The sequence below is a fragment of the Rattus norvegicus genome, chromosome 16, assembly GCF_036323735.1.
Source record: "Rattus norvegicus strain BN/NHsdMcwi chromosome 16, GRCr8, whole genome shotgun sequence".
NCBI lineage: Eukaryota > Metazoa > Chordata > Mammalia > Rodentia > Muridae > Rattus > Rattus norvegicus.
Window position 1 is genome coordinate 64,719,767 of NC_086034.1, and position 23,930 is coordinate 64,743,696.

The 23,930-nt window shown below is 44.4% G+C and overlaps 1 protein-coding gene and 1 long non-coding RNA gene across 2 annotated transcripts; one reads left to right on the forward strand and one right to left on the reverse strand.

Moving 5' to 3' along the window:
• Positions 1 to 637: 637 nt before the first annotated feature.
• Saraf (store-operated calcium entry-associated regulatory factor) lies at positions 638 to 18,887 on the reverse strand. Its single transcript, NM_001004213.1, has 6 exons — positions 18,684 to 18,887; positions 10,448 to 10,626; positions 5,999 to 6,398; positions 3,605 to 3,743; positions 2,865 to 3,019; positions 638 to 1,399 (listed from the first exon to the last, which is right to left on the reverse strand). Exons 1-6 carry the CDS (start codon positions 18,787 to 18,789, stop codon positions 1,374 to 1,376), a joined length of 1,005 nt encoding a protein of 334 aa, NP_001004213.1. The 5' UTR covers positions 18,790 to 18,887; the 3' UTR covers positions 638 to 1,373.
• On the forward strand, positions 18,365 to 22,159 carry LOC134482511 (uncharacterized). Its single transcript, XR_010058732.1, has 2 exons — positions 18,365 to 18,450; positions 21,815 to 22,159. It is a non-coding gene; the product is annotated as an uncharacterized LOC134482511 (long non-coding RNA).
• Positions 22,160 to 23,930: the final 1,771 nt, after the last annotated feature.

A 23,930-nucleotide genomic window follows, 5' to 3' on the forward strand; every position in this document is an offset into this window, starting at 1 on the left:
TATTAAAAGATGTGGGGGGGGGGGGGGGAGAGGGAGAATATGAATGAATGTTAGGTATGCTGGTACCCTCAGAGGTCAGATCTCCTGGAGCAGGAGTTAGAAGCAGATGTGATCTGTACTGGGAACCAAACTCTTCACCTGAGCTCCCTCTCCACCCCCAAAAGGTTTTGTTTTGTTTTGTTTTGTTTTGTTTTGTTTTGTTTTGTTTTGTTTTGTTTTGTTAGAGACAGGGTCTCTCACTGTATAACCTTGGCTGACTTCCAATTCAGAGGGATCCTCCTGCCTCTGCCTCCTGAGTGCTGGGATTAAAGGCATGTACTGCTACTCTTAGCCTAAGTTTTGCCTCATTTTTGCAATTTAAAATAATTTAGCATGTGTCTGTGTGTGAGCATGCACACCACATGAGTGCAGGCTTCCTTGGAGACCGGAGACAACCACGATCCCTAGAACCAGAGTATAGGCCAGTGTGGGTGCCTGACATGGGTGCTGGGAACCAAACCCGGGTCACCTAGAGGAGCTGTACAAGCTCTTAACCAGTGCACCATCACTCAAGTCCCAGAAGTGGGTGCCTGTGTGAGATGAGGAAACCGCACACGAAACATGCCTCAGCTCCTACAAAGAACAAGAATACCTCCTGTTTTGTTTTGTTTTAATTTATTGTCATATTAATGTAAGGCTGAAACAAAATGTCACAAAAACATCTGACAGTTTAAGACTCCACAGAGAACTCCATGCTTTTTGCTACTGAGAGACTGAAGCATCTGAATGTTACCACCTGAAAACTGAAAAGTCTAGCAATTTCAAGCCTTCTGTGAGCAGTCATTTACTTTCTACCCTTTCCTGCAAAAGGTCAGGATCATTCACCAGATGCTGACCAACACAGGAGGAGGGGTCCGAGCTCTAAAGATCAAGCAATTGGAACCCACAAATCTGCATAATTAGTAGTCAGTGCTGGCTTAAATGTTTGAAGAACAGCAAGCACAATGTTGTAATATCCAGTAGAGGAGGTACTGCTGTTTCTACGAGGGAATGAGTCATCATCCAAAGCCACCTCAGCTTAGGCTGTCTGGGCTCAGTCTCAGGAGGAGGGTGCTCCATTCTTAGTGCTGCCTCTGGTACAGAAGCCTTAGAAACAAGCACTACAATTTCAGCACTCCACAGCAGCCATCACTCTGAACTGCATGTTACATTAACATACAAAATGTAAGTATTCTGTCACATATCAACTCTGGGCCACAAACAACAGGACACAAAACGCTATACAAGGACCAAACACCACACGACTTTTGGATATTCCCATTATCCCGGTGTTAAAGAGATGGTGATGACAAATCAGAAACTTTGCATCCAGTGCTTGCCTCCCACTTCCTATTTTACCGTCTTCTGGTGCCGCCATATCCTAGGACAAGAAAAACAAAGTCTACATCAGCTTTTCAAAATATATGCAAATTGCTTATAAAGTTTCAGAAGTTTTATGTGTTTCTTGTCAGAAAACGAGAAAGAAAGCTATGAGGGAAAGCTACAACGTGGGACAAGACAGCGTGGGACTCAACGAGGCAGATCCTCCTGGTCATCAAATCCATAACCTCACACACCATTGCTGTCAGGAAATCCAAGAAGTGCTCCATTGTAAGCTAGCTAACAAGCAAGCCACATGCCACCATGCAAATAATAACCATGAATATGAACGTCTAAGCCCAAAAATGTAGAAAGGGCAATGGACCATACAGTATGTCCTGCTGACCCACAACTCAAACTCACAGGTAAATGGAAGAAATGGGGGGTCATGGACTTGTAATGGTTTAAAATGTTACTTGAATAGCACCCAGCAGCCATTGGCCCACATACTCCATAACGAAGAGGCTGTCAATAGTTTGGAACATCGCTGAGCCTACCTGTCAGTGTGGAGGGTATGTACCTGTTGCTGAAACACAGCTGCCTGCCTGTCTCTAAGTTCCGCAGCCACAGACTCAACCAACTAAAGTTTGAATATAGTTTTTAAAGATGCACTTATAGTGTACACATACCTGTTTTCCTTGCCATCCCCTAAACATTGATGTAAGGGGGACAATGTGTGCACTGTCTGAGGACCGTAGGTTTTTCAGAGATGGTGTAGAACACCTGGGAGAGCACGCTGTCCTAGTGATATGCAACTACTAGGCCATCTCTATGTAAGGGACTTGAGCATCCGCATGCTTTGGTGTGTGTGGGAACCCATTTAGAGGAGGGCTGCATCTGACAGTGAGATTGCTGGGCCCTAGGGATGCTTGGGTTCAACGTTAGTAGGTAAAAAGTAATTATTTCATGTGTATCCAAACCAGCACTAAGAACTCTACTTTTATACTTTTTAAGCAATTTTTGTCTGTTTCCATGAATTTCATGAATTATTCATTGCTCTGTGCCTTCCTTCTGAAGTAGGACAAACAATTCGGGGAGATATGCAAATGCCTTGTTTCCCACCACCTCTAACAGTGGATATTTTGTTGTTTTTTATATTTTATCTTTGCTTTCTATAAATCACCCTCTTCACTCTTTAGAGTGATATTATAATCATACCTCGACATTTTTCAAGTGGAACTCAATCTATTTTTATAATTCTATTGAATTTGAAAGGTCAGACTTCTACAAACCTTGAAGGCCCTCGCTTAGAGCTTAATGGATTCTAGAGTTAGCCATTTGTAGACACTAACATCTGGGAAGGCTTGATTTCAAAGCCATTTTTAGGAAATATTTAAGGCGTGAAGAAGACTGACTCTGAAACTCAATCTCAGTTAACTGTGCTGCTGACGTTTTCATAGGCACAGGCGTCCTTGGTTCTGAGGCGTGTGTGCTCTCTGCTACACAGCAGGATCGTCTACACTTACCTGACGTTGTTCTGGTCCTCGATTCTGTATTCGAGGATGCAGAATAGCGCCCTGCGCCTCCACCCAGGGGTGAGTAGGCATGACTGTTCCAGGCGCCAGCGTAGGAAGAAGGGTAGGATGGATGGTACCACGAGCCTGAGAAAGGGGTCGCCGCCCTTAAAGACACAAAAGTCGGCTGTCTTTTTTTCCCACCACAATTTTAAACTACTTCCTGGTTTCTAAATCATCAGAAACCAGCATCTTTATCAAGTATTTTTCCCTGCATGTTCTAATATGTGAGGGTTACTGTGACTCGGATTTAGTCTACTTCTGCCAGTTACAGCAAGTGCTGTGGGGACAGAAAGTGACAGGAAGTAAGTCTTCCTTCTTTCTGAATTTCCCAAGCAAAGCCTGAGTGCAGAGCACCACACAGGTCAGGCCCTCGGCCCAGCCCAGGCTCTTCCCCAGAGCCCCCTCTATCACTCTACCCAGAGACTGCCCCACCCTCCCCATTGCTGTGGCCTCCTCTGCCTTCTTCCTTGCTCTCTATCACGTAGGACAGCATAGGAAAGAAGACAGTGAGGGAAAACAATAGGCATTAATACTGACCAAAGCACACCACAGCCCTGTTCCTTCCCCTCTGTGCAGAAAAACCATCACGTGTAATAGGGAGAGATCACCATCACCCTTTTCCCTTGCAGAGCCAGATTCACACTAAGCAAAGGCAGGAGCTAAGGTGGCTGAGACGAGTGCAAACCTACCTGTTGCTGCCAAACAAATATCCGAGCAGTCCTCCAGCGCCCAGGCCAGACCAGAAGCCCGGCCCTGAACTGGCGTAGCTCTGGCCTCCAAAGGCACTCCCGAAGCCAGAGCTTGCACCATAGCTAGTGCTCTGTGGTCCTTAAAACAAAACGCACATTATTAGATGAAGGGCCTTCGTACACACGGCACTTCATTATGTCATCTATTTCTCTCTTTCATCTCCAGTACTATTTACTAATAATGTTCACCCCTCAACTCATGGACAGGCTGAACTCAGAAGGGGTGTTTATAAGATATTGGCTTATGTGCCAACAACACAAGTCCCACAGGCAGAAAGGGAGAGAGAGGTTTTTTTTAAGAACTTGCAAGGACAGTCTTCCTATGGTATTATCTCCCTTATTCAAGATCAGCCTCTAGAAGATGCAATGCCCTTTTCAGTCTTCCTTCCTATGCTGTGAAGCTCTGTAAGAACTCGGGTGAGAGCTGTACCTGAGTCTCTAATGGAAAAAGGCAGCCTGTCATTTATCAGTCATGGTGTCAGACTATACACATCGCCTTCTGCTTAGAGGACAGAGTAAACACCTAGGAAAGTGTGCCAATCTTACAAACACTTACAAAACAACAAGCTTGTTGTATGTTCCCTCCATGTAACCACCACTCACATCAATACGTCATTTTAGCCCCTCAGACAGCTTGTGACAATGCCTAATACACACCCGTTGTATGTTATCTGAGATGCACAGTACTCAGCCTTCCTATGCTTTAATTCTGTCCATTCAGTGGCCATGCCTGCTCAGCTCCCACAGAAGTCAGAAGAGGGCACTGGATACTCCCAAGACTACATTATTTTAATTGTGAGCTGCCATGTGTGTGGCAGAAATCAAACGTAGGTCTTCTGTGAGAGCAGGAAGTACTCCTAACCACTGAGCCAACTCTTCAAGCCCTGGATATCCTCTTACTATAAAATGGATATCCTCTGCCCAATTTTAGATTAGTACACATATCTATTTGGGGTGTACACAGCAGCACAGCATGTGCGGTCAGACGACAACCTGTGAGTATCAATTCTCTCCTTCCACCACCTGGTCCGGAAGATCAAATTCAGGGTCACCAGGCTTGGAGGCAAGCACCCCACTCACTGAGCCATTTAGCTGGCCCTCTCTGGCCAGTTCTAAAGAGTTGGTCTTTTCTCAGACTATGAATGACTTTATAGCGTCTAGACTCAAGTTGTTCGTCGGCAGTATGTCTTTTTGTTTGTGAGCCTTGCTCCGTCTCTCTCCAGCCCAGATTTTACAAAGTCTTTATCCTGCCTTTTTCATTTCTTAGGACTGTTTTCTGACAAACAGATATTCTTTAACTAAGTAAATCTGGTTTACCTACCTCTCCTTTGGCAGCTAGTACTTATTGTGCTATTAAAGAAATCTTTATCTAGCTAGGTGTGGTGGCACACGCCTTTAATCCCAGGACTTGGAAAGCAGAGGCAGATGGACTTCTGTGAGTTTGCCAGCCTGGTCTACAGAAAAAAGTTTCAAGACAACCAGGGCTACAGAGTGAGACCTCTCTCTCTCTCTCTCTCTCTCTCTCTCTCTCTCTCTCTCTCTCTCTCTCACACACACACACACACACACACACACACACACACACACACACACACACTCATGTAAAAACTTTACCTACATTTTTCTATTTCTTTCTAGTAAGTTGTTTTCTTTTATAGGAAGTTCTCTAACATTTAATGAGTTAATTTTGTGTACAGTATGAAGTAGAAGTCAAAATAATGCCTATTAACTAATAGTTGCAGCTAAAATGATGACCTACAATTTACCAGGCATCCTTAGTAGCACACTCTTACAAACAGACAGGAACCAGTGACCTGTGTGACCTATGCTCAGTAGAGTGCAACCCTGATGATTTTGAGTTCAAGCCCCACATAAAACCCAGATAAAAATAGAAGGACTATTCATGGTCATCCTCTGACCTCCACATCAGTACCACACACACCCTCCACCCCCCCCCACACACACATGTAATGCACATACATAATAATATTTACTTTTAAATTTTTCTTTAAAAAAAGAAGGGCTGGAAAGTCAGCTCACTGGCCGAGAGCACCTCTGCTCTCGCAGAGGGCCCATGTTGGGCTCTAAGACCTATAGAGACAGCTGAATAAAACTACCTGCAACTCCAGCCCCAGGGGATCTGACACCGGCTTCTGCCCTCCATAAATGTATGAAGACACTTCTTTTAATCTTTTTTGAAAAAAGAACAGATTGTTTTACTCCAGTAGGTCAACAACATTGTGTTTCCAAGGCAGTAAGCCTCCTCTTCAAAACCAGGCACAAGACTCGCCCATTCATGTGTGCCCATGTATGCCCCTGAGCGGAGACGCATACCTGTGAAGTCGGACTTAAAGCCCGGGGGAGGCGCTCCTGCAGTGCCGGCAAACCTCTGAGAGTGCTGTGAGTACGGCGGGTGCTCAGAATACGGTGGAGGCGAGCCCTGGCCATCGCTGAGGAACAGCTTGTAAACCACGAAGGCAAGAACAAACAGTACTGCAACGGTAACCAAGCCACAGGAGTCCACCGAGGACAGCTTGTGATAATAATCAGAGAAGCTTTGGTGTTTCCCAGACTCCTTCAGTTTGCTCAGGCCCAGTTCTGTGTAATCTAAGTTGTACTCCAAGCCACAGGAACCCCTGAGTATATACTGGTCTTCAGAGGAGTCGTAGCCTTCACAGCTCACCACAGTTTTGCCAAATTTGTACGCAATATCTAAGTCGGTCTTGCATTCCCACTGTGAAAGAGAGAGAGAGAGATAGCCACTGAGAACCAAAAGATTCTTTTCCTTCACTACACACCACGTGGACTATACAACTGTCACAAATTTGCAAAACAAAGCAAGAGGATGATCCACAAGGTTCAAGACGGTGAGAGTGCGGAGGAGACAAACTCGGAGCCTCAAAGACCGTGGGTGCGTGCTTCTTCTGCTGGTGGTGGGTACATGGGCAGTCACTTTGCTGCTCGCCCTTATTCCCCAGAGGGTACACTACACAGTCTTCTGTACATGCTGGGGGGGGGTGGTGGTGCAGTTTTACAGCCAGGATTTCTCTGTGGAGCCCTGGCTGTCCTGGACTTACTCTGTAGACCAGACTGGCCTTAAACTCAGAGATTAAAGGTCTGCGCCACCATAGCCAGCATACGTGGTGATCTGAATACGTATGGCCCCTAGAGACTCATGTATGTGAAAGCCTGGCACATCGGGACTGGCACTAGGAGGAGGTGTGGGCTTATTGGAGGAAGTGTGTCAGTATGGGGGTGGGCTTTGAGGTCTCCTATGCTCAAGCTACACCCACCCAGTGTGGCAGAGTCTCTGCTGCCTGCAGATAACGATGTAGAACTCTCAGCTCCTCTGACACCAAGTCTGCCTACACCGTGTGACGCTTCCACCATGATACTGGACTAAACCTCTGAAACTGTAAGCCGGCCCCAATTAAATGCTTTCCTTTATAAGAGTTGCCATGGTTATGGTGTCTGTTCACAGCGACTAAGACAATACATGCTAGTTTTTCCACACTTTATAAACCAAAGGCAAATCTTCAACTATCACCTGCTTGCCACTATTGTCAAAGGTATGTCCTGTACAGCTAGATTGTTTAGATGTTAAACATTAAAGAATCAGGATCAGGGAAGAACCCCTAATTGATTATCTAATACCACGTGGTCAGCTCTAAAAATATACATGCTTGCAAAACTAAGTGGACTCAGTGCATTGTATTTACAAATTATATATACATACATTGATATATATATATATATATATATATATATATATATATCTCATTGTGTACATACAATAATAACAACTAAAGGGAAAAGCCCATGAATTCCAGGGGAGTGTGCAGAGGACTCAGAGAGGAAAGGGAGGGGAAATGACGCTTATACAGAGAAATGAGTTTAAATCTGCATCAGATATAGAAGAGCTAATAGCTGCATACAGCCGGTCACCTTCTATGAAACAAAACTTTCCATACATTTTCTAAAAGCCATGGACTGACTTCACAGGGGCTAACCCTACATAATCTTCTTTAGCATTTTTAAAACAATATTTAGTAAACTCCAAAAAAAGTCTGTGATGGTTTGCATATGCTTGGTCCAGGGAGTGGCACTATTAGAAGGTGTGGCCTTGTTGGAGGAAGTGTGTCACTATGGGGGTGACTTGGGGACCCTCCTCCTAGCTGCCTGAGGGTGCTCAGCCTGTTTCTGGCTTCCTTCGGATGAAGATGTAGAACTCTCAGTTCTGCCTGCACCATGCCTGCCTGGATGCTGCCATACTCCTGCCGTGATGATGATGGACTGAACCTCTGAACCTGTAATCCAGCCCCAATTAAATGTTGTCCTTTATAAGACTTGCCTTGGTCATGGTGTCTGTTCACAGCAGTAAAACCCTAACTAAGACAGAGTCCATAATGCTTAAATTTTACGGGGAGGGCAGGGGGGGAGACAGACCTAGAGAAATCAGGGTTTCAGGCAGACATGACAGCCCAAGTTTATAAGCCAATACTGAGTGCTGCAGTAGGAGGCTGAAGTGCAAGGTCAGCCAAGGCTGCACCCCGCTTCAGACTAGCCAGGAACACAAATATCTCTCCTCAAAATTAAACAAAACTAAGACCGGATTGTAACTCAGAGCTGAGCATGTACAACATCGAGAGTTTGAAATACAGCACCATCTAAGTAAACAAGCTGGGCAAGTTTCAATTCTTTAAACTCACCCTCACAATGTTTAGAGGTAGAAGCTAGGCAAGTGTAACTGGTTCTGCTGCCATTTTGTTAGGTTTTGTTCAATTATGTCTCTCTTTCAAGTTCAGGTGCACTGTTTTACTGTTTATAATAAATAGGTTTGCTGAGGTGTGACTCACAATTCACCTAGTTGTACAACCATTGCTATAACCAACTTTAAAATCTAATCGTCAGGGGTTGGGGATTTAGCTCAGTGGTAGAGCGCTTGCCTAGCAAGCTCAAGGCCCTGGGTTCGGTCCTCAGCTCCAGGGGAAAAAAAAAAAAAAAAAACAGAAAAAGAAAAATCTAATCGTCAACCCCCAAAGAAACCTCAAACCCGTATAGAGCTGCCCGTTTTCCCTCCCAGCTCTCATGCTGTCTGCTTTATCTACCCTACCAAGACACTTCCTAGGGGGAGACTCACAGATCTCTGTAACTGTTTCTCTCTTTCAGCAGAGCATGTTCAAGGCTCACGCATGTTACAGTATCAAGCAGCACTGTGTCCTGCTCAATGACTTAAACAACACTCTGTGTTATGAATGGACCACACTGTACTGTTCATTGGCAGAGGACATTCGGGCTGCTTCTGTTTTAGCTATTTGAATATTCCCACAAGTATCTTCATAGATCTGGGGAAGAAATATGTCTCAACTTCTCTTGTATATATTCCTAGGAGAGGCATGATTAGGGCATCTTTCTTTTGGCGGTTTTCAAGACAGGGTTTCACTAAGTAGCCCTGACTGTCCTGGAACTTACTATGTAGACCAGGCTAGCCTCCAACTCAGAAATAGGCCTGCCTCTGCCTCCTGAGTACTGGGATTAAAGGTGTTGACACCAAGCCCAGCTTTGTGGCATCTTTCTTAATACTTCTTTCAAGCCATAATACAACTTTTTTCTTTCTGTTGCTGTTATTACTGTATTATGTATTAATTTTATTTGGAAAATGATTTCTGAATTTGCTGGCATAAGTAAACAGGACAAGCTGACTCTCCAATAGTATTCACTAGAGTGGTTTCTGAGTCCTGCACTCAATTTACAGTACTTCTAGTAAACATGAGCCAACCCAGGAGAGGCTCTCCCTAATACAGCACCTGTGTGCTCTCCCCAATACAGCACCTGTGTGCTCTCCCTAATACAGCACCTGTGTGTTCTTTGAGTCTTCATCAATGTCTACAGCTAAACACACCTTAACACCACTTTGTTGGTATGGACCAAGCATTTATTTTCTCTCCCCTTCTAGATGAGCTTCTTGCTATCCTGTTCAAGCTGTAATGATACATTTAATATGAGTGGAAGGGGCTCTACACAGCATTAGCAACACCATACCCCACCATGACTGTGAACTAATTTGGAATATATGTGAGACATCTGCATTAGCTAGGAGATTCTACTTAAGTGATGATGGGAGGAGGGGCCTGTGAAGCCATTATCACCAGCCAACATGAGCTCAGACCAGGCATGGTGGCACACACCTTTAATCCCAAGCCTTGGGAAGAAGCCGCAAGGAAATCACTGAGTTTTGAGGTCAGCCTGATCCACTCAGCCAATTCCAGGCCACCCGGCCTACACAGTGAGACCAATCCTGTCTTAACCTCCATGTTGGAGGGAGGCTGATCAGGACACAGGCTCAAGTCCTAACTACCGGTGACAAATTCTATCCTGCAGCAAAGCCCAGGAAGCTCTGAAAATAAACATCCGGGCTTCACCTTGTGACATAAATCCACCATAGATTCTGAAACCAGCTGAGCCCCTAAGGAACACTGCCCCCTGTCCAGCTGCCTGCAGCTTATATGGTGAGCTCCAGGTTTCTAGCTACCATGAGCTGTGCCCCAGGCTGGGATGAGCATTTGATGATGCAGCTGTCACGGAATCATTCTGAGTCATTCCGGCCCCTGTTAAGTAACCCCTCACCCAAATGCCACAGGCAACCCTAACGAGACTCGCCAGTTCACCAACTTGGGTTTAGTGGTATCCTTCCTTTGGTCTGTCACCTATCTGCTCATGTCTCCTGGGAATAGTGTCCCACACCGTGACTGCACTGAGCTGTGCTGTCGTGGTGGCTGTTACCTGTACATCGTAGCCATCCCAGCCTTTGTTCTGGCACTGGACCACTTTGGGGGTGTAGGCATCGCAGCCCGCTGTGCCTCCAACGCATTTCAACTGTGGGATGGGGTCCAGCCTCCGGGAGGTGGTGTAGCGGTCAGAGTAGAGGGTGAGAGCTTCCACATCCCGCAACAGTATTCGGTCTGAAAGAAGAACACGCATCAGAATGAGTACCCGTGATGCAAGCATGACTACCCCAAAGGCAGGAGGAGGACAGGCCTCCCTACCTCAAACTAAAACAGAAAGACATCCTAGTGAGCATGTCCAAAGCCAAATGTCTCTCCTGGCTTTGGAGAGAGACGACTCAGAGCCACCCCAACAGCACCCAGGCCCTTCACACACAATCCAGCGTCCACACTGAAAACCCCACCACTGTGAGCTAGTTGCTTCTCCATCACAAGTTCTGCAGAGGGGCTGGAGAGATGGCTCAGCGGTTGAGAGCACTGACTGCTCTTCCAGAGGTCCTGAGTTCAAATCCCAGCAACCACATGGTGGCTCACAACCATCTGTAGTGGGATCTGATGCCCTCTTCTGGTGTCTGAAGACAGCTACAATGTACTTATATATAATAATAAATAAATAAATCTTTAAAAAAAAAACAAGTTCTGCAGAATTGTTGCTGAAACAGAAGAAAAGCTTAACACAAAACTACTGCACAGTAGTATCCATAGTTAATTAAAAACGGTAAAAATACACAGAAATGCCCCTACATTCAATGAATAGATGTCCACCCACTTGAAAGAAGACAGGCTCTAACCTTGTGTTTTCTGTCATAATTAGAATGCAATCTCTGTACTCTTTTATTTTCTACATTCATTTACTGTGTGTGCAGTAGTTGTGCATGTGCACAAGGCAAATGTTGCCTGGGCATGGGAGGGTATGTCAGAGGACAGCTCTAGGGAGTCCATGTTCTCCCTCCACTACTTGGGTCCTGGTATCTAACTCAAATCCATCAGGCTTGGCAGCAAGAGCCTCTATGCACTGAGCCATTTTGCCATCATCACCATCATCACCAACATCATCACCATCACCACCACCATCATCACAATCACCACTATCATCATCATCACCAACATCATCACCATCACCACCATCATCACCACTACTACCATCATCACCACCACTATCATCATCATCACCGCCATCATCACCACCACCACCACCACCATCATCCCCCATCATCATCATTATTCAGGAATTATATAAAACCTATCCTATCCCTCCCCTATCCCACTAGTGCCCTTTATTCCCCAGTTACACCTCCATATTTTTTTATTGGATATTTTTTATTTACATTTCAAATGTTATCCCCTTTCCCGGTTTCCCGTCCATAAACCTCCTATCCCCTCCCCCACTGCCCCCACTTCCACTTTCAGTAATCAGTACACATATACTGTATATCTATAATGTCTAGGGCCCACAGATGAATGATTATCTCCAGTTGTATCCACTTTGCTGCAAATGACATAACTTTATTATGCAAAAAATTGCACTGTGTATACATAAGTTTTCCTTCCCCATTCATCTGCTGCTACACACAGGGTTGGCCTCAGAGCTCAGTCACTCTGAACTGTGGGTAACGGATGTGCAGGCATCGGTGTGGGGTGCTGGCTTGGAGACTTGGAATAAATACCAAGAAGCAACAGAGCTGCATCTTTTTAAAGCTACTGTTGGGCTTTTGGTTTGGTTGAAGGCACCTCCATATTGCCTCCCTATTCTTGTATCTTGTACTAGGTAGGGTAAAGAAAAGAAACCAGGACTCACGCATCCAACTAAACAGAGGGCAAAAACATCCACACAAACTGGAGATTACAGTGTTCAGCTTTATGCAACCTTGAGAAACGTAAACTATTACTACATACTAATGTTTGCACACATTAATGTTGATGGATGACTCAAGAGTACAGAAACATGGGCTGGAGAGATGGCTCAGTGGTTAAGAGCACTGACTGCTCTTCCAGAGGTCCTGAGTTCAATTCCCAGCAACCACATGGTGGCTCAAACCCATCTGTAATGATGCCCTCGTCTGGTGTGTCTGAAGACAGCTACAGTGTATTCATACACATAAAATAAATAAAAAAAATTAAAAAAAAGAGTACGGAAACATGCAAAGAGGTAATCAAACACAGATTCCGGAGAGTATCTCGAGGAGAAAGGGAAGACCCTGAAGAATCTGTGTGCTCCACTGTCAGTCATCAGAGTCATGGAGAAGCAGGAGCACGAAGTCCAACTCCTGAAGGTGGGAGCTGGCACCTTCTTACCTCAAAACTCAAATGTGGGAAGGTGCAGGCAGCACTTGGTCAGAAAAGGGGCCATCTCAAGGCACAGACTATTCACCAGATAACAGGATGGGAGTTTGGGGAGGGGGCTATGCTAGAAGACCACAGTCACTACCTCTTTAAAGTATGTATCCAGAGGGAAACCATGGCATTTTCACCATCAGGGTCTTTAAGCCAACCACCTTAGCCGTATCAGACACCAGCCATTTTGACCATTCTGCGCACGCAGTATCAGACACCAGCCATTTTGACCATTCTGCGCACGCAGTATCAGACACCAGCCATTTTGACCATTCTACGCACGCATCCCTGCATGCAGAAGCAGATTTATAAAATGCTTTGCTCTCCCTAGTTTCTTTACTATATTACAGAGTGAGGGTCACGCTGCCCACAATTCCATCCTAATGTCACCTTTTCCTCTTAAAAGCCAATTTTACTTTCTCCAGCTCCCCATTTCTGTGATATCACAATAGCCTGAAAAATAGTCAGAGCATAACAAAAATACACTGTTTAGATCCTTGTTAGAGCAAGTATCACTCTTCAACCTCTCTCCTCAGCACTGTCCATGGGTGGTTAGCAAGCACCCATGCCACTGTCCATGTGTGGAGTCAGAGAGCAGCTTCTGGGAGCTGGTTCTCTGGTTCGGCTCAAACTTATCAGGCTTGTATGACAAGGACCTTTACCTACTGGGATATCCTACTAGGCCTGTTCATTTATTTTTTTTTTCTTTTTCTTTTTTTCGGAGCTGGGGACCGAACCCAGGGCCTTGTGCTTGCTAGGCAAGCGCTCTACCACTGAGCTAAATCCCCAACCCCAGGCCTGTTCATTTCTTAATCATAAGCACGGTCAGTCATTCTGTTAGCAGATACAGATCTCCATTTACACTTTACAGATCAAATTTAAAATTGGCCTTACAAACTGAAATGCCTCGAGAGCAGGCTCAATGTTGACAGTCATGAGAGGTTAACTGGCTCAAAGCTGCAGGGGACTTGGTGCCCTCTTCTGGCATCCACCAGCACATACATGCACAGCCACACATACACATAGATCTGGTTTGTGTATATAAAAAGTTAAATATCCAGAACTTGTCTCAAAACCACACAACTGATAACCAGAAGCAAAAGACTGCCCAGCAGGACAAATGGGGAGTGCTGACGGTCATGGAGATCTGATCAGATTTCTTCTGGGGAACAGCTGGGTTCATGGTTGGTTTTCAAAATTCAGCTTCAATAAGATGAAGTGGGAGGAGGAGGCAGGCTCCAGAATGTCCTCTGACTCCAGACATAAAGCTGGAAAACTAACTATGCTAAAAACGGCAGTGTGTAAAACTGTGCAGTGGTTGTCCTGGGTCCTCACAGATGAACGAATCACTCTGGCACTCCCTTCTGCTATGACCTGACCTGACTAAATGCAGCTACATAATTAGTTGCACATTGCTCTCATTTGTTTAAATCCAGTTTATTAAAGTATTAACACAGTCTTATTCTAATACTTAGGAGGCAGAAGCAGGAGGATCAGGAGTTCAAGACCAAGGTCTGCTACACACTGAGTTCAAGGCCAGCCTAGGCAACATGAGACCTTATTTCAAAAAAAAAAAAAAAATGGGGTGGGGAGTTTTAAAATTTTTTTGTATCTGTGTTTGAGTATGTACCAGTAACGTGTGGAGGTCAGGGGACGATCTCTGGACACTGTACTCACCTTTCACCCATGTGGGTCCCAGGGATAGAACTTAGGCTGCAAGCACCTTCACCCACTGAGCTATCTCGGTGGTCTACAGTTTTAATAAAGATTTTGGTTACAAAACTTGGCTCATCCTCTTTATATAAATCACAAAACTCTCAAAAACAAAGAAAATAGAGGCTGTTCACTGAGTGTCGATGTTACCTTTCTCAACTTCTGAAATACTTGTTTTCTCTTTTAATTACACTGCATTTTAAAAACAGTGGATCAAATCATAAAAATATGGAAACAAGAAATCACAACACTCAGTGAATATCAAAATTTTACTCACTGTTAAAGTGGCAACCAATTACTTCCCTACTTTAAAGATAGTTACTAAAGATTAAAATTTTAATGCACAGCCTGATTTCCCAGCAGGAAATGTACGCATAAACAGCCTCCTGCTAAGGGACAGCTTCACTCCATCCTTACAGTGCGAGCTAATAATTAAAGCAGGAGAAAGTTTTCACTTTCCTTTTCTAGCCCTTAGGAGACAGATACAGACGAGGAGTAATTAGCGGTAAAACTCTGGTGCGGTGCCAAGATCATTACACAAATTGTTCTCCAGGTGGGCAAAGGGTAACTTCACAAGAAAGATAAGGCCAATTTAACACAGTGATTAGCCATCATGGGAGACACAGAATAAACCAGGATTGCATCTCTTATGAAATTGAAGGAATTTACTATCACTCGAATGGTTAGGAGTTTAAGGTCAACCTAGGCTACATAAGCCCATGTCTCAAAAAACTAAAAGGAAAACAAAACAATCTACAGAGACCTTGTCTCAACCAAAAATAAGAAAATAAGTAAATAAAATATAATAAATTGAGTTTAATTCTGAAGGTGCAGTCAGCAGTAGCCCTGATGATGCCTAAGGAAACTTCTGGCGTTCTCAAGTGAAGACTCTTTACTAATCAATGTTTGCTTAAACCTTATCACTGATTAACACTTCAGTCACCTTATCAAAAGCTGCATCTTCACCACATAGTGTTGACCAGGTCATCTGCAGACACACAATACCTGACCTAACGACAAAAGTGGAGGTGACGCAACTGATGGTGCAGCCAGACGGCAATCCACCTGCAGCCACACACAAACGACTCCCTCTGAGATAAAGATCTAGGACGGAAACACTTTGGGAGCCCAGGCAGAAGCACCTTGCCAAGGCTGGTGACATACAAAACAAAGTCTAGCGGGTAGGAGAGATGGCTGAGCAGTTAAGAGCACACGCTGCTCTTCCCGAGGACCTGAGTTCAATTCCCAGCACCCACATCGCGTGGTTTACAACTGCCTATAACCCCAGCTCCAGAGTTACCTCATGCCTCTGACCTCTGTGGGTACTTGCATTCATGTACACATATCCCACCCACATATAATTAAAATGATAAGAGTAATTCCTTTTTAAAAAATCTAAAATTTCCAAGAACTATTATATTGAAGTTTGCTATACTAAATCCAAATTACTGCCTAATACATAAAAAACTAAAACAATGAAAATGATCTATGACTTTAAAAGCTACACTATTAATACACCAAGAGAAATAATGTGTACAGGAGGATTTAATAATGCAAAAATACTGAACTAATTTGACATCACCAACTTAACCTGACTTTGGCCAAGGCAATAAACTTGTCTGTTCAAAAGTTGTAGTCTTGGGGTTGGGGATTTAGCTCAGTGGTAGAGCGCTTGCCTAGCAAGCGCAAGGCCCTGGGTTAGGTCCCCAGCCCTGAAAAAAAAAAGAAAGAAAAAAAAAGTTGTAGTCTTCACATTTATTGTAAACCTTAAATATCATTTATTAAAATTGACTGGCAGAAAATTTTAAGAACTACATACACAGGAGTATAATTATCATAACCCAAAGCACCATTCTCTAGAGAGCCTTCAAGTTGAAGAACAAAATACCCCCCCCCCCCCAGCTTGCTACACCAGGCAAAGCACACAAAGAATCCCCTGAACTCCAGACACATAATTCAAAATCTTTTCTCAGGTGTCAGGCTTAAGATAAATGAAAGGCCCCTACACTTGGCAACATCTCAGGAAACTGATTAACATCAGTCACTCAAGCCAAGTCAGAAGGTTTGCATCCTTATCTGCCCTGGCTGTCTTGGAATTTCCTCTCTATGCTGGTGGGGGGGGGGGGTGTGTGTGGGGGTATAGCCTTGAACTCAGAGATCCCATGACCTCTACATCCCCAGTGCTAGGATTAAAGGTCTGCTCCTCACTGCCACCCCCAACCCTTATCTGCCCCTTCACACCGCAATCAGAACACCCAAGTTCAAAACCCATGAGGTAATCCGACTCCATTGGCTCTCTCCTGATCTAAGGGGGTCACTGCTCTGGGAACCTACTGGAAAAGTCATCTGTCACTGACCTGTTTCCCTCCCACCCACATTTCAGCCTGTTTTCCAAAGGACAGCCCACATGAACTTTCACATTTTACACTCATACCATTTATACCTGCCACTCTTTAGGTTTCTGAAAAACATCACTTTAATAGTGTCTTCTTTCCTAATCAAGGTATTTTTTTTAAGTCCCCTTCTGCCTGCAAACCAGTGTTCATACCTGATTTCACTACTTAACAAGCTGCACTCTCAGCATCCAAGGGACAGAGAGCCAGGGTGGGGAGCAGCTCTCGGCCTTCCTAACACTGTGACCCTTTAATGCAGTTCCTCTTGCGATAGTGACGCCAACCATAAAACTATTTCCATTGCTACTTCGTAACTGTAATTCTGCTACTGTTGTGAGGAGCAATGTAATATCTGTTTTCCAATGGTGACCCCTGTGAAATGGTGACCCCCCCCAAGGGATTGAACCACTGACTTAAAGGAATATTCAAGGAAAAAAATGAAAATGTTTAAGTAATCTTTGAATGGTGCTTTTTTTCCTCCTAGACGCATTATTAAGGGTTTACACAAAGTAAAACAAAACAAAACAAAAAAAAAAAATCAAGGAGTTGCTTAACTACACCTCAATAATCGATATTCCAACCAGGTACCTTCATAAAACAGTCCCTAAAAGTCTTAAAATGAGGTAGGAACCAATTGTCAAGTTAATGATGCAAAATATTTTGGTGCTTTCCGTTCCTGAACCACAATTTTACAGCAAAAGCAGACTAAGAACCACCAGGAAGTGGTTCACCATTAATTTAAATGTGGTTCTTTTTCTTCTTCTAATTCCCCTGAGTCTGCGTCTCCAAACTCCCCCAGGTTTTAAATGAATTCTAATCAGGTCTCTCATTTCTCACACAACCTTCTAGGATTACTTTAAACAAAGGGTACAGGCAGTTTATTCCAGACAGCAAGGCAAGGCATTCTTTTTTTTTTCCAGAGCTGGGGACCGAACCCAGGGCCTTGAGCTTCCTAGGCAAGAGCTCTACCGCTGAGCTAAATCCCCAACCCAAGGCAAGGCATTCTTATCAAATTAAAGCTCACTCAGTGTGAAATGCAGCTAACCACTTCAGCACGCACAAATAAAGTATCTTACAAAAATAAACCTGTTGCTTAAATTCAAATCCCAGGCATATGCTGCCATTGCTGTATTTTCCATGCCTGACAAGCTTTCCACTTGAAACTCGAATGCCATTTTAATTGTCAGATAGTTTATTTCTACATTTTAATAACACACACACACACACACACACTCACACACACTCACACACACTCACACACACACACACACAAACATATGGCACCCCGACTAACCAATTCTCATATATTATCACCTAAAAGTTAAGGAAATGTATTTTAAATTCTCATGTATGGTGAAAAGTATGAAGAAAGCTAGTGTAAACAACAAGTTTGCTTCACTAATTAGAATAAACAGCGGGAATCCAGATTGGCAGTCCTGGCCCCTACTCGGGACTCAGACTGCTGGTGGCATGGTAACTACGAGCCATAGTAACAGGCAGCCACGACAACGGTGGGAGATGACGACATCAAATAGCCATGATAACAAGACAAGATACGCAGGTGAGGGGCTAACTTGTTATCAGGACTCAAGGATGCGGCCTATAGTATAAGAAAGGTGGACAATCTGCAAGTCCTGGGACCTGGAGAACTTTTTCGGAAGGGATCCGTGCGCCCCGCCCACTCCTAGGGGGCCTCACCAGAAAAGCAAAGCAACCAGGAGGGGACAGACAGGAGAAAATTGGTCAAAAGGGAGTGGTGATGAAGGGGATGGGGACCCGCAGGGCGACACTCACCAGGGTTTTTCCAGCACAGCGCAGGGCCGGCCACCAGCAGGAAGGACAGCAGAAGCAGCAACAGGCAGCGCACGGCTCTCGGGCGGCCGACAGCAGCCACAGCCATGGTGCTGGGTGAAGACGGCGCTCGGCGGCCCGAGACCCGCGGCGGAAGTGTGGCCGCTGCTGCGCAGCGACCCCGAAAACCCACCACCACCTAAGGACGGACTGACAGCGGCACTGCGCGACTGCTCCTCGCCCTGCGCCAGTCTGACGTCACTGCCGCTGCGGCACGTAGCCGTCCGTGATTGGTCGCTTTCGGCCCCACCCCCGGCGTTACACCCCCTTGTGGGCGGGACCAGACAGGGCGCTGTCGCGTGGGCGGAGTCTAATCCCAGACACCCTCAGACTAGGTGCCATAGCAAGTGCCTGAATGTTTTGGAAGGTTCGTTCAGTGCGAAGCTTCCAGGGTTTTAGAGGTTAAAAACTTTCTGAAAGGGAAGTCGAGGAAGTAATCTAGTAATACATATATGCAAAATGTCAATAATCTTTCTGAAGGGCGTTATTTTGCAGGTTGGGAACCTAACACCGCCCTGCTTAGGGCTGGTGTTCAATTACCTTGTACTAAAAAGGGAATCAGGCGAGAGGCACCAAAGGAATGACATTGTGATTTCCGAGCATGGAACCTTCTCACAGTTCCTGAAACTTAAAGGCCTTAAGAATGTACAAGAAGCCAAAAGGAGACCATAGTCTATAGATAACCACCACCCAGACAATATGTTTCTCTGTGCTTTGAAGTCTGCTTCGAGTCTGAGTTTCTTGGATGCGGTCATTCAACAAGTACATGTTCAATGCCTAATATAACATAAACTATAAAATAAAACAGCCACTGTTTTAGCCACGGAAAATAACAAGGTCCTTGTATTTGGAAAACTTAAAGTGACATAGCACAGGACAAAAAAATAATAATAGGAATAAGTTTGTTGTCAAAAATAAAACAAGATAATACACACTTAGAGGCAAATTCTGCAAGGCCCTGGCTGAGGGAATGACTTTGGAGCTGAGGTGTGGATAACAAGGAAAGAACTCATGTTACTAAAAGTCATCAGGAAGAGGGAATCTCATCAGACCGGTCGGTAGACAAGTCTGTAGGAACATTTTCTTGATTAATAGTTGATGGAAGTGCCCAGCTCCCTCAGAGTCATGCCAGAACTGGGGCAGGTGGCTCTGGGCTGTATAAGAAAGCAGGTTGAGCAAGCCACGGAGAGCAAGCTGGTAAGCATCGTTCCTCCAACGGCCTCTGCTTCAGATGCTGCCTTCAGGTACCTGCCTTTGAATTCTGTCCCTGACTTCCCTCAAAGAGGGATTGTGAGCTATAAGATGCTAGAAACTCCTCCCCAAGTTGCTTTTAGTCAGAAAGTTATAATCACAGCAGTAAAAAGAAAATTAGGACACCATATTAAGCTTAAAGGAGAAAACTCCATAAAGCTATCTTCTGAGCTCTAGGTGATATACCTCTCTCCCTCTCCTACACACACACACACACACACACACACACACACACACACACACACGGAAACACACACACACAAAATGCAAGTATGTCTGGAATGTGCTTCAGAATAAAATGAAGAATAAAATATATGGAGAAGCAGACATGGGTATGGAGAATAAATGGAGCAACTAACAGTTTGTTGGAGCTGAAAGTACCCCATGCTGGATGGGCGTTCACTATGACGTTATTGGTACTTTTCATATACAGCATTTAAATTTTTTCATAATGAAAAGGGTTTTAAACAGAAACGGAAACCTCTGTGCTTTGTGTGAGTTGGTCTGTAAGGATTAGAATCCCCAGCTAGTATTAATATAATATTTCATCATATCTGATGAAAAAGATAATCAGATACAACTCTTTTAAGGAATTGTTTCTAGAATCATGAGAGTGTACATGCATGCATGTGCACTCCGTGTGTGCCTCGTGCCCTCAGAGGCCAGAAAATGGCATTGGACCTCCTGCAACTAGAGTTACAAGTGGTTGTTAGCCACTGTGGGTACCAGAGACTGGATCAGATCCTCTGAAGGGGCATCAGGGGCTCTTAACCACTGAGCCATCTGTCCAGCCCCAAACGTACCCTAAAGCACTAGATACACAGCAGTTGCCCGCTAAACAAGAAGTCTCTTACCTCATTTCTGTGACTTAACTTTAGAGTCTAGGAAGTCACGGAAGGTGAGGAGGAGTCACTAATGCATGGAATGCTTAAGAACACATAAACCGGGGTTGGGGATTTAGCTCAGTGGTAGAGCGCTTGCCTAGGAAGCGCATAGGCCCTGGGTTCGGTCCCCAGCTCCGAAAAAAAGAACAAAAAAGAAAAAAAAAAAAAAGAACACATAAACCATGCTAGCAAAGGTGAAGGATCTGTTTGAAAAGCTGAAGAAAGTTCCAAACCATCTTCCTTTGGGGGAACAATGATTTTCAAGTTATAGCGTGCATGGCAACCATTCAAGGTCATCTTAACGTTTTACATTTCTGGGCTTTGCCCACAAAAGTTTCTAATTCAGATCATGTAAAGAAGAACCCGGGAGTTTAAAAAGCAACCCAAAGAATTCTGTTATAGGGGATCTTCAAAATGCAACATTGAAAACACTATTTTTGAGGTCTCAAGTTTCCGGTCTCTAGGCAGTATCAGGAAACCAAATTAGTCATTTGAGTGATGAGTGGCGATGTGGGTTTGTTTCTGTTTGGTTGGTTTTGTGGTTATTTCAGTGTTTTGTTTTGTTTGAATGTTTTGCTACAAAGACTGGGAAAGTTAAAAGATGGCAACATCCTATCATCCTGTTACTATGGGAGCAAAAGTGTATAGACACCTCTGGCCAGATAAGCACTCTTTTTTGTTTGTTTGTTTGTTTAAGATTTACTTATTATATGTAAGTAGCTGTCTTCAGACACACCAGAAGAGGGCATCCGATCTCATTACAGATGGCTGTGAACCACCATGTGGTTGCTGGGATTTGAACTCAGGACCTCTAGGAAGAGCAGGCAGTGCTCTTAACCACTGAGCCATCTCTCCAGCCCCAGATAAGCACTCTTGAGTTTGCCTTTAATGCCATCAAAGATATCTAATGCCCAGTACATTTGTATTCAAATAAACTAGGGGACATAATTTAAGCGCAGAAACTTCTGGAAGCTACCTCACAGAGGACTTTTTAAAAAATGCACTTCCTCGGAGCCAAGCTATCAGCCTCCAGATGTGAACCTGTCACTTTCCAGCCACAGTCATCAACTGCTCTTCAGCAGTATGCACTCCACCATCCCTGCTTTCAAGAACAGAACATCGCAAAACAAAAGAAGGCGTTGGGGTGACATCTGAGACAGAATCATTGACTTCACCACAATTTTAAGTCTGGAGTGTACAACACTAGAAACAGATGAGTGCTTTGAAGTCTTCCCACAATGTGGAAATGTCATAATTTGTTGAATAATAAAATCACAAAGCTTAGTGATTTTTTTAATGATTTCTTCTTTATTATTTTTTTGTACATTGGCATTTTGACTACATGTATGTATGTCTGTGTGAGGGTGTCAGACCCCCTGGAACTGGAGACACAGACAGTTGTGTGCTGCCATGTTGATTCTGTGAATTGTAGCTGGGTCCTCTGGAAGATCACCCAAAGCTCTTAACCACTCATCTATCTCTCCAGCCCAAGTTTAGCGATTTCAATGGCAGTAATTTACCATTACTTACCATTACTGCCTACCTTGGTATCTTGGACTAGGTAGATTCAAGTTCTTTATTCTGATCTTACTAATATTGGGTTACTAACCCAAATATATATGTTACAGAATGAGTACATGTTAAAGAGGCTGAAACAAAGTTCAAGGGGTTTCAGGAGTGGACCAAGTTTGTCTTGCTAAAACAATGAGCCAGACCGGTGCCACTGGAAGTCCGGTTTGAGAATGAAGCTGCAGAAACTAGCTACAATGTGAACAAGGCAAGCAGAATCCAGGGCAGGAAGCGGAGAATCAGGTCCAGGTCCCAACAGATGAACAGGTGGAGAGGCAGACAGTGGAGTGGGCTGGGTCAACATTGGGAAACAGAGTCGGGAGGTCCTTGATCCTTGACACACACACACCAGGAATCCTGTAATAGGTTGGTATAGAGCCAGACCATCTCATTGTCAAATATCCAAAACTTTACGAGGTTCGGGCAAGAGAGACACTCTTTCCACAGTCTTTCCTGCCCCATGAATTCCTGGGCTAGGTTTCCCTGTTATGATCTTAATACGCCCATGAGCTCCTGGTTCCCAGTTTCAGTTCTCACCCAATAAACTCATAGGATGACTCCCTTTTAGTCTGTGTAGGTACAAATTCCAAAACTTCTTGGACCTACGACCCTGACCAACCCATTGACTTCCCATTGACTTCTCCTCTCTCCAACTTTCCAAGTTCCCTGTTTCATTTGTTGGCAAAAAAGCATGCTCCACCCTCTGCCCCAGTACACACACACACACACACACACACACACACACACACACACACACAAACCCAACTTTGTCTTCCATTAAACGAATCCTGTCAGATCAAACTTTTTTCCCACATCTATTTCCTAGATATTTCTAGGATAGAGGTTGTCTCTGCCTTCTCAGTTTCAACAGCGGAGACAGACATATTAATAGCTGTAAGGCCGATTTAAAGGAAAGAGTGTATTTCACAGGCTTAGCAAGGCTCGGAATAAGGGAAAACTCAACCGGCTTGGTCTGACATATAGGAGGCAATATGTTGTGGGAAAGCAACTAGATGGAAGAAATTTGGGCTTTCAGGGGGGAACTAAGGGAAATAAAGGCTATTTTTGTAACATTTCTACACACTCCAATTGCTGCTGTTTGTAGAGGCATCTGTCTCTTCCCCGGAATGAAAATATTTACAAATGGGAAATTTTGTGTTGCAAATATCTTTTCTTGTAACACCTGGAAGTTCCTGCTACCTTTACAAGGAGAAACTTAACGTGGTCTGCTTTTGTACAGAAAAAGGGTTCCCCCTCCCCCTCTCTCTCTTTTAATTGACTTCAGCTAAAGTCATCTTTATGCCCCAGTGGTGTATTTCGGCTAGCCATTATCTTCGTTGCACTTTTGCTCTCTTTTGCGTATTCTCTCTAGTCTGCAAACAACCCGAGGGCAGACACTACACCTAGTTTTGCTCATCCCAGTTCCCCAGCATATACTATGTGGGAAGCTTACATAAATATATTGGATCTCTGCGGGGCGACCCCG